Here is a 10,473-nt window from a genome sequence, read left to right as displayed (position 1 = left end):
TATGGGAGTGGGAGTGTGTGTAGCATTACTCAAAACTTAAATTGATATGAACTGGTGCATTAATTTTCTTATTCTAACAACTCTTTTAATAAAAGAAGTCCCAGCCAAGTCCAACTCACCTCTAATTTAGGCAAAATATCCAAGTTCCTCTTCTACATAGTATTGAATCACTAGTTGTCCTAAAAGCTTAAGCTTATAGAAAATGGTGAATCCAATCATTTAACTAATATTCTAACACCTCTATCAAGTGTGAGATCAAAATCCTCCTCAACAAATGACGTGAAACAAGTGAAATATTTAATTAAAATTGGGGATAAACTATAAAGGCAAGATTCAAACTTGAGGCTTATGCTCTATTACTATGTTAAATCATTGATTGTTCCAGAAAATTAATCTAATAAAAAATGGTAAATTTAATCATATTATTAATATTCTAACACATAAGTTTCAAGTGCTATCAAAGTTGACATACATGAAGTAGGCTTCCCCTTAAATTCCATATTTTATGAATTGCAAAGTTAGGCAATATAGATGTGTTTGTGAATCTACTATGTTAAACATACCTCTTTACTTACGTTTTGATGCATGTACAAGGGCCATAAGAGCAAACTGACAAGGAAAATACCTATATGGAATTATACTCCTCAAACGAAGAGCCCCATTTGTACAATCATGCAGTGAAGGCATGTCGACAAGGCATGTGAGTCTAAACAGATGTTAGACATGTCAACAAGTACCTAATATCCCCAAGTGTTATTAGGCATTTCAAATATCTTAGCTCAACATTATTGCTGCCCACATAAGGAGAAGATCCATTCCGCGCACATATCCTCATTCATATTAATTTTCGGACAGCCATGAACAATGTTGCCATTACAATAGCCCTTCATTATATAGGCTACTATCAAACATATTTAGCGCCCCCCCCTTATTATCAAAATAATTATTGCCATGGATCCAGCAGCAGAAAATCAAAACAAGAATCTCTAGCACAAATTCACTTTCTATGTAAGATCTTTTACCTTTCCCTATTCATGCGAACAGCAAGTATTGAAGTTAAAAAATTTAGTTTTCGGCGAGCAGCCCCAGTTTTTGTATTGAACAAACAAAGACAGCGTGGGGATAAAGATGGCTGTTGCAGTCAGAAACAACAAAAGTTAGTAATGAGCAAGTAAGATATGGATATCGTAACACCCTCTGTGAGTAAGATGTCCCAATTACTTATCAAAAAAAAAAAGATGGCCCAATTACCTGTTCCCCAGCTCCAACAATGGCAAGAAGACTGGAGCTAAACCACATTTCAACAATAATGAAGGCTCCAATAGCTAGCAAAAAAACAAAAACTTATTTGTCATGAACTTAATCTAGGATTTCAATTAAGCTTCACTATAAAAAGAAAATTCAAGTGAGGCCATCACAGTAAAGCTCAGTTCTTGCCAAAAAGTGCTCTATAAAAGAAAACCAACAATAGATTACTAGTTGAAAAATATTGACCATGTGAAAATAGTATATAAATCATCTGTAAAATATTGATCACGTCTCTCTAAATACACATATACATGGCTGACGGTTGATTGAACCATGAGTCACACATGGATCCCACTGTCAATGTGTTGCATTCAATGCAAAAGTGGTGAGACCAACATGTAAATGTGTACCAATCACAGTGTGATGGCAGCAACTACCTGAATTTCCTGTGTTGTATTGAATGTGATGCTGGATCAGCCATGAAGGTTATTTCTCATTTGTGCTTCATGTGCATGTGCATGTATGCATGTGTGTGTGTGCGTGTCAAGAGAGAGAGAGAGAGAGAGATTATATAGAGGGATGTAGATCAGTCATGCTCCAATACTAAGCACTAAATGCATCTTCTAACAATGTCAATCCATCCAATGCTGCCTTTTTTGTTTTATAACCACATCTTAAAACCTGACAAAAAAACTTAGCTGTTGTTATCTTAGCAGATATCTTTTGTTTTGAATTCAGATAAAACTAGATTAGCTGGAAAAATCCATGTCTCTGGCATATACTCACAAATAAAGGGAGAATTGATACTCCTACTTCATTTTATTAGTTCCACGTTTGATTTTGAGATATATTTACTACATTCCAACAAGATGGACATCACGAAGGAGTCAATTATAGGTCTGAACTAACATATCATCAAAATTAATTTGTAGAGTTTCCTATATTCCTAAAATTTACACATTGCATAAGCTTCCATCATTATCTCGTGATCACTGTCAGCTCCTTACCTTGCACAAAGCATCTTTCTCTATAAAAGATGCGTCTCCCATACAAGCATTACATGCATATCGAAAGGGCAAAATATCCACTTGCTTCGTCTAAAATCTCTAGGTAAGCGTAAATTACCCTCAAACATAAGCTCGAAATAAAATCTCTTGGCGAGAAACGGCGAGCATATAGTCATGCTGTTCGTGGACAAATGGTCGATCTTTACGTAGGGTTATCGCATATCTAGAACAAATTTTACGGGGCTTTGCAATTTTTGATGACAAATTCCTAAGAAGACACAAAGTTTGAGCTTATTCCACCATTCCCAGGAATCATATTAACCGAAAGTAATTCGGGCTTTTTAATATTTTCTTTCCCTATTTTACCTATGCTTTCTAAGCAACCAAACATAAAATAACAGTTAACTTAAGTAGCAAAAAACAAATTGCAGAGCAAAAGTACTCAAATTTAAGAGTTTTACTCAGAAAACTCGCCTCGCTCGTAACAGAGCCTCCCTGTATTCGAATCAAAGATTTTGAACCCTTCACTTGTGCCTATCGCAAAGCAACTGCAAATTGGTAGAAAATAAATTCAAGTTATCATTCTGTCACACATTGGAATTCTCCGTTCGTTGTTTCCACAGAATTTGATTTTCACTTCCCGAGAAAACGATTTCCCGCGAAAACAAATCCCAGAGTTCAGAAATTTCCCAAATTGAAAGGGAAATTATGGCATTGTGAACGAGAAATGGAACAACAGATTTAAAAGTTTTAATTATTATTCCGGGTTTTGGTGTACCTGGCGTCCTGATTGAAGGAAGCGCAGAGGATTGGGTAGGACGAGGACTGATTGGCCATTAAAGGAATTGTAGCTGCCCTCTCTGTGGAAGATGATTTCCTTTCGCAGATTCGAGCCTTCGATCAGCAGTAGAACTTGTTCCGAAAGGCAGTGACGGAATATATATTAATTATTTAATTAAATGGGTTTCCTACAAAAGATAGGACTCCTATTTCACCGCCCTATATATATATATATATAGAGAGAGAGAGAGAGAGAGTTTTACTTCTCACAAATTCTCAGCTGCGTTGCCGTCGTGTTAGATCTCTTTCTCTTTTCTCCGACAACCTTCGAACGCCCAGCGTAGAAGGTTAGTCTTCCTATGCTCCATGTTTTTTGTTGTTGCTAATTCTCTCTTCTTCTTCTTCTTTTTTTTTTTTTTTTTAAATAAAAATAAAAAAGTAAATTTGTATTTATTTTTTCTTTTTCTTTTTCTAGAACGTTGAGACAAAAACTGCCTCCTTTTTTACAAGCTTGAAAGTTTTTATTTACAGTTATCAGTTGGTATTATTGTTATTATATCTGTTAAATTGAAATCCATATATTGAATTATTGAAACTGTACTATTGCGGTGGTAGGAGGTTTGGAGAAAGCTTTCAACATATATTATGAAGCACAAAGCTGACCGATATCCGGATTGCCGGAAGCTATTGTAGAGCATATTCTATTATTCGTTCCGTTGAAACAAATACTTCAACTTAGCATATTATCCAAGAGATGGCAAAACGTTTGGACTTTATTCCCCATTCCGGAATTTGATTCAAACTTGGATAGGTCAATTTTGTATGAGAATTCATGCAATGAGAAAAAGCAGAAAATCAGGGTCGATGAAAAGGAATTCAATTATTTTTTGGAGAGAACTTTAGCAAGTCGCAATATGCAAAGAATAAGTATAGACAAGTTGAAGCTCCAAATACATGGATCGTCAGACTATGCTCTTATGAACCGTTTAATTGGGTATGTAATTGAAAGCAATATAAAAGAGTTGGATCTTAATCTACGGACCAAAAACTATTAACAGGTGCCTAAGAGTTTTGTAGAAGCAAAATCAATAACTGAGTTGGCGTTGTATGAGGATGAGTTTTACAATTACAAGCCAGCTTTGTTGTTAGTTCATGTGGATAAGCAAATTGTCCAAACCGTAATTGCTAGTTTTCCTGTTGCAGAAGAGATAACATTTGATTGTTATGGATTGAAAAATATATATATGTCAGGTCTCCCTAAGCTCATTACCTTTGTGCTGCTTCCTAATCCTACACTTGAGAGCTTTGAGATGGAAGCACCAAATCTAAAGAAGCTAACATTAAATTTACCTAATTTGACAGACAAATGGTTGCACAGTATCCTTTCTAAATATCCACTCATTGAGAGCTTGAGCCTAATTACTTGCAAAATGTTAAAAAGGATTAAGATTTCAAGTGATCGCATGAAAAGTTTGACGATTTGTCATTGCAAGAAGCTGGTTGAAGTTGACATTGCTGCTCCTAACTTACATAAACTCTCTTATAAATTTGGTGATGTTATATCCATTTCTTCCAACACTTTGGCGCTATCAGAAGTTATTCTCATCTTTAAGAGTAATAATGCTCCTTTGGATGCTGAGAAGATTGAATTTCTCGCAAAGTTAAATCACCCGAAATTATTGACTTGGATTATTACATATGTCAAGGTATTCTAGTTTCTTTTATTTGATTCTCTTTATTTATTTATTTATTTTTTGTAGTCTTTGTTACCGTGTACATTAATTATTATCATATATTATAAAAATCTAACATGTGTTTTTGTTCACTTTGTGAAGAATGTGATTGCTCCAAAAGAATTGAGAGAAACACTACGATCCCCTTCATATAATGTCAAGCAATTGAAGCTAACGATTGAACATCTATGTGAAATATATGAAATCACCGAACTTGTGGATGCCTTATTGTGGATTTTCCCTCTTCTGGAGACTCACTTTATACAATGGACGGAGGATGATAATCGATATTATAACACAATTCACGAAATATCTTTCCAGGTATTAATTGCATAGATTTTATTTCTTTAATATGCTTGCTATTGCTACCACATGCTCATATTTTTTACTTATGTTTCAACAACATTTTACTTTTTGTCTAAAGCAGATTAATTCGACCCTTTAACTCTTGAGATTTTTTTTTTGTTGTCGTTGTCGGAAAAAAACATAAATTAGGATGATGTTTGAACGTTTCTAATAATGTTACTAAATCCATGCTTGAGTTTCAGTTCTCATATGAAAACCATGTTCGTAAAGGGGAGAATCTCAATTGTTGCAAATTCCTTCCAGTTTCGTGTTGGCGACATTGTTTAAAGACTATCAAGATTGAAGAGTCCGAAGCATCAGCATATGTGAAACCTTTAGAGACATATTTTATTAAGAATGCAGAAATATTAAGGAGCATCCAATATTCTGAAGGACTTGTATTGCTTAAACAAGACAAAGATCAGGAGCTGGAGCTGTAGAGGATTTGCAAATGAAAAGATTATGGAAAAGTATCTTTTAGAAATTTATCATTCTTTGAAAGTATCTCTCACAGATTGAGACTTTTGACTCGATTTTGTTGATGTTTATTTTTTCTTGAAATAAATCTTGTAGAAGACATAATGTTTTGTAAGATTTATCCATCCATTCACCAACTTGTCATACAGTATAAATTTGTCTTGTTTATTTTCCACTATTAGTAACTAGCAATACAATGTTATTAATTTCTAGTTATTTCGGAAGATTCTAAATTGATTTTAGGAGACGTCAAGTCTAGAAAAATTACACAGGAAAAGAATAGGAGGAAGCGTTGATCTCTAATAACTACTTCGAGAGGGTCGTGATCTCCACAAACATAATAAACGGTATTAATTACCAAACAATAATCATCGTGCATACTTTTTCATGAAGACTCCCTATTTAAATAAAGGAACAATACTGAATAGTTACAAGATAATTACTAATCCAAATCGAACTCTTAAACTATCCAACAAGTACGTGATCGACTAGGATTATGACCGACTCTATTAACTCACTCGGACTCTAAGAAGGCTTATATATATATATAAGTTAATTTAGTCCTTCACAAAACAATTTGTCAATTCTTAGAAATTCCACGATTGTGTTTGAAGCACAAAGAATTTTCCTCTTGGAACGTGACAGGAAAAAGGTTGGTCTTCGTATGATTTCATTTAGTTCGGAATATTGCTCCCAATTTTACTTTTGGCCTGTTTGTTGTGAGGTTTTTATTCTTATTTTCTATTTTGTCAGTTTTTCTTTATTCGGTTAATTTTCAATTGATATACCCCATTGTGAATGTCCCCCAAACTATCAATTGTGTAAATGTCATCCCTAAACTATCAACAAAATGTCAATGTCCCTTAAGAACAAAAATACCCTTCATAAAATTTTAAAAAATCTTCAAATTATTTTTTTTTTTTAAAAAACTAAAATTAAAAAAAATTAAAAAGAAAAGCCAATTTATAAGGTTATCTGTTTAAAAATTACTTTTTATAAAAAATATATATATAGAAAAAACAGAAAAAAAAAATCCAATTTATAAGTTTTTTTTTTTAAATATAGAATTTTTTTTTTTTAAAAAAAAAAACGAAAATCCAATTTATAAGGTTAGTTTTTTATTTTTTCCAAAATTTTTAGTTTTATATCCAATTAGTTATAGTGTAAGGGTATTTTTATTCAAAAATACTCTTACACTATAACTAACCGTTCAAATGATTTACTAGGAAGTCTAGAATATTGGCTTAAAATAAATAAATGACTTAATTAAAGCTTGGAATTAGAAGCAAAGTCTTCGTCTAGGAGAATTTGTTGAGAAAGGCGGTGATGGAATATATATTAATTATTTAATTAAATGGGTTTCCTACAAAAGATAGGACTCCTATTTCACCGCCCTATATGCAGAGTTTGAGTAATGCTATATCTTCTTAGAGTCATCACAAATGTGATGTGTCTTTTAAAATTACTAATAGATCAAAAGTCAATAAATTACATCTCAAATTTAACGGTAATTTTAAAAGTTACATCATATTTAGGAGGACTCTATAAAGACTTATAGCATTACTAACTTTGAGTTTTACTTCTCACAAATTCTCAGTTGTGTTGCCGTCGTGTTCGCCCTTGCAAAGATTTTTTCTCTTTCTGTTGTGTTGCCATCGTCTTCGCCCCTGCAAAGATTTCTTTCTCTTCTCTCAGACAACCTATTCGAACGCCAAGCTTAAAAGGTTAGTCTTCCAATGCAGCTATGCTCCATGTTTTTTTGTTTTTGTTTTTTTTGTTTTTTTTTTTTTACTATTTCTCTTTTTAAAAAAATAAAAATTTGAACAAACAACTTAAATACAAACAAAATAGTAAATTTTTATTTTTTCTTTTTCTAGAATATGTTGGGACAAAAACTGCTTTCTTATTTACAAGCTTGTGAGTTTTTCTTTCCAGTCATCAATTGGTATTATTATTATTATATCTGTTAAATTGAAATCCATATAGGTTTGGAGAAAGCTTTCAGCATATATAATGAAGCACAAAGTTGACCGGATATCCGGATTGCCGGAAGCTATTGTGGAGCATATTCTATCATTCATTCCGTTGAAACAAATACTTCGACTTAGTATATTATCCAAGAGGTGGCAAAACGTTTGGACTTTACTCCCCATTCCGGAATTTTATTCAAACTTCCAAAGTTCAATTTTGCGTGAGAATTTCAATTATTTTTTGGAGAGAACTTTAGCAAGTCGCCATATGCAAAGAGTAAGCATAAACAAGTTGAAGCTCCGAATATGTGGATCGTCAGACTATGCTCTTATGAACCGTTTGATTGGGTATGTAATTGAAAGCAATGTGAAAGAGTTGGATCTAAAATTACTGCCCAAAAACTATTACCAGGTGCCTAAGAGTTTTGTAGCAGCAAAATCAATAACTGAGTTGACGTTGTATGATGAGCAAGATCAGTTTTACAGTGAAAAGTCAGCTTGCTTGCGAGTTCATGTGGATGAGCAAATTGTCCAAACCCTAATTGCTAGTTCTCCTGTTGTAGAAGAGATACCAAATGATTGTTATGGATTGACAAGTATACATATGTCAGGTCTTCCTAAACTCATTGCCTTTGAGCTGCTCTCTAATCCTACACTTGAGAGCTTTGAGATTGAAGCACCAAATCTAAAGAAGCTAATATTACATTTACCCAATTTGACAGACAAATGGTTGCACGGAATTCTTTCTAAATGTCCACTCATTGAGAGCTTGGACCTACATACTTGCAATATGTTAAAAAAGATTAAGATTTCAAGTGATCGCATGAAAAGTTTGACGATTTATTATTGCAAGAGGCTGGTTGAAGTTGACATTGTTGCTCCTAACTTACATAAACTTACTTATGAATTAGGTGATGTTATATCTCTTTCTTCCAAGACTTTGACGCTATCGAAAGTTAGTCTCTCCTTTAAGAGCGATAATGCTCCTTTGGATGCCGAAAGGATTGAATTTCTCGCAAAGTTAAATCACCCGAAATCATTGACTTGGAGTACTAACTATGCCAAGGTATTATAGTTTCTTTTATTTGATTCTCTTTATTTATTTTTTGTAATCTTTGTTACTATGTACATTAATTATTATCATATATTATAAAAATCTAACACGTGTTTTTGTTTACTTTGTGAAGAATGTGATTGCTCCAAAAGAATTGAGAGAAACACTACGATCCCCTTCATATAATGTCAAGAAATTGAAACTAATGATGAATAATCTATGTGAAATATATGAAATCACAGAACTTGTGGATGCCTTACTGTGGATTTTCCCTCTTCTAGAGACTCTCTTTATAGAATGGTGGGCAGAGGATGAATATGAAGGCACATTTAACAATATATCTTTCAAGGTATAGCACATATTTTATTTCTTTAATATGCTTATTGTTATTTCTATCACGTGCTCATATTTTTTTAATTATGTTTCAACGACTTTTTACTTTTTGCCTAAAGCAGATTAATTCGACACCATTATGAAAGACCTTTTAACTCTTGAGTTTTTTTTTTTGGAAGAAACATAAATTAGGATGATGTTTGAACGTTTCTAATAATGTTCCTAAATTCATGCTTGAGTTTCAGTTCTCGTATGAAAACCATGTTCATAAAGGGGAGAATTCCAATTGTTGTAAACTCCTTCCAGTTTCGTGTTGGCGACATTGTTTAAAGACTATCAAGATTGAAGAGTCCAGAGCATCAGCATATGTGAAAGTTTTAGAGAAATATTTTATTAAGAACGCAGAAATATTAAGAAGCATCCAATATTCTGAAGGACTTGTATCGCTTAAACATGGCAAAGATAAGGAGTTGTAGAGGATTTACCATTCTTTGAAAGTATCTCTCACAAATTGTGACTTTTGACTCGATTTTGTTGATGTTTATTTTTTCTTGAAATAAATCTTGTAGAAGATTTATCTATCCATCACCAACTTGTCATACATTATAAATTTGTCTTGTTTATTTTCCATTATTAGTAACTAGCAATACAATGTTCTTAATTTCTAGTTATTTCGGAAGATTCTAAATTGATTTTAGGAGATGTCAAAATGATATAGGTAAATATTAGGAAGAAGCGGAGATTTCTAATGGCTACTTCGAGAAGGTCGTGATCTCCATAAACATAATAAATGGTATTAATTACCAAACAATAATCATCGTGCATAATTTTTCATGAAGACTTCCTAACAATACTGAATGGTTACAAAGATAAATACAAATCCAAATCGAACTCTTAAACTATCTAAGTACGTGATCAAACTAGGATTATGACCGACTCTATTAACTCACTAGGACTCTAAGAAGGCTTATATATATATATATATAAAAAAGTTTAGTACTTCACAAAATAATTTGTCAATTTTTAGAAATTCCACGATAGTGTTTGAAGCACAAATAATTTTCCTCTTGGAACGGGACAGGAAAAAGGTTGGTCTTCGTATGATTTCATTTAGTTCGAAATTTTGCTCCCAATTTTACTCTTGGCCTGCTTGTTGTGAGGTTTTTATTCTTATTTTCTTTTTTGTCAGTTTTTCTTTACTCGGTTAATTTTCAATTGATATTAAAAAAATTGTTTTTTTTTTTTTCAAAAAAAAGTACATATACCCCTCAAACTACCACCCTATTGTCATATACCCTAAACTACCAATTGGGTCCATTTTCTCCCTAAACTACCAACAAATGTCAATATTCCCCATAAGAACAAAAATACCCTTCCTAAAATTTAAAAACAATTCAATTTTTTTTTTTTAAAAAAAAAAGTAAAACTAAAAAAATTTAAAAATAAAATAAAAAGAAAAACCAATTTATAAGGTTATCTTTTTAAAAATTAATTTTTAAAATATATATATTTTTTATAAAAAAATA

General features: G+C 32.5%; 2 protein-coding genes across 4 annotated transcripts; one reads left to right on the top strand and one right to left on the bottom strand.

Annotated features, from left to right (window-relative positions):
* Window positions 1-289: 289 nt before the first annotated feature.
* Window positions 290-3,417, bottom strand: LOC132184837 (autophagy-related protein 18b-like). 3 transcript variants are annotated; one of them, XM_059598613.1, is made up of 5 exons: window positions 3,299-3,417; window positions 3,034-3,241; window positions 2,730-2,803; window positions 1,252-1,325; window positions 290-1,132 (listed from the first exon to the last, which is right to left on the bottom strand). In XM_059598613.1, exons 2-5 carry the CDS (start codon window positions 3,090-3,092, stop codon window positions 1,019-1,021), a joined length of 321 nt encoding a protein of 106 aa, XP_059454596.1. In that variant the 5' UTR covers window positions 3,093-3,241; window positions 3,299-3,417; the 3' UTR covers window positions 290-1,018. The 3 variants fall into 3 exon arrangements, with proteins under 3 accessions (XP_059454596.1, XP_059454595.1, XP_059454594.1); XM_059598612.1 differs by having other exon boundaries at window positions 3,034-3,223; XM_059598611.1 differs by having other exon boundaries at window positions 3,034-3,167.
* A 532-nt stretch (window positions 3,418-3,949) lies between these two features.
* Window positions 3,950-5,553, top strand: LOC132185448 (uncharacterized). Its single transcript, XM_059599221.1, has 4 exons — window positions 3,950-4,033; window positions 4,094-4,741; window positions 4,871-5,089; window positions 5,317-5,553. The coding sequence occupies exons 1-4, from the start codon at window positions 3,950-3,952 to the stop codon at window positions 5,551-5,553; spliced, it is 1,188 nt and encodes a 395-aa protein (XP_059455204.1).
* Window positions 5,554-10,473: the final 4,920 nt, after the last annotated feature.

This window comes from Corylus avellana, chromosome ca6 (genome assembly GCF_901000735.1).
Source record: "Corylus avellana chromosome ca6, CavTom2PMs-1.0".
NCBI lineage: Eukaryota > Viridiplantae > Streptophyta > Magnoliopsida > Fagales > Betulaceae > Corylus > Corylus avellana.
This window is presented reverse-complemented; position numbering and strand designations above follow the sequence as displayed.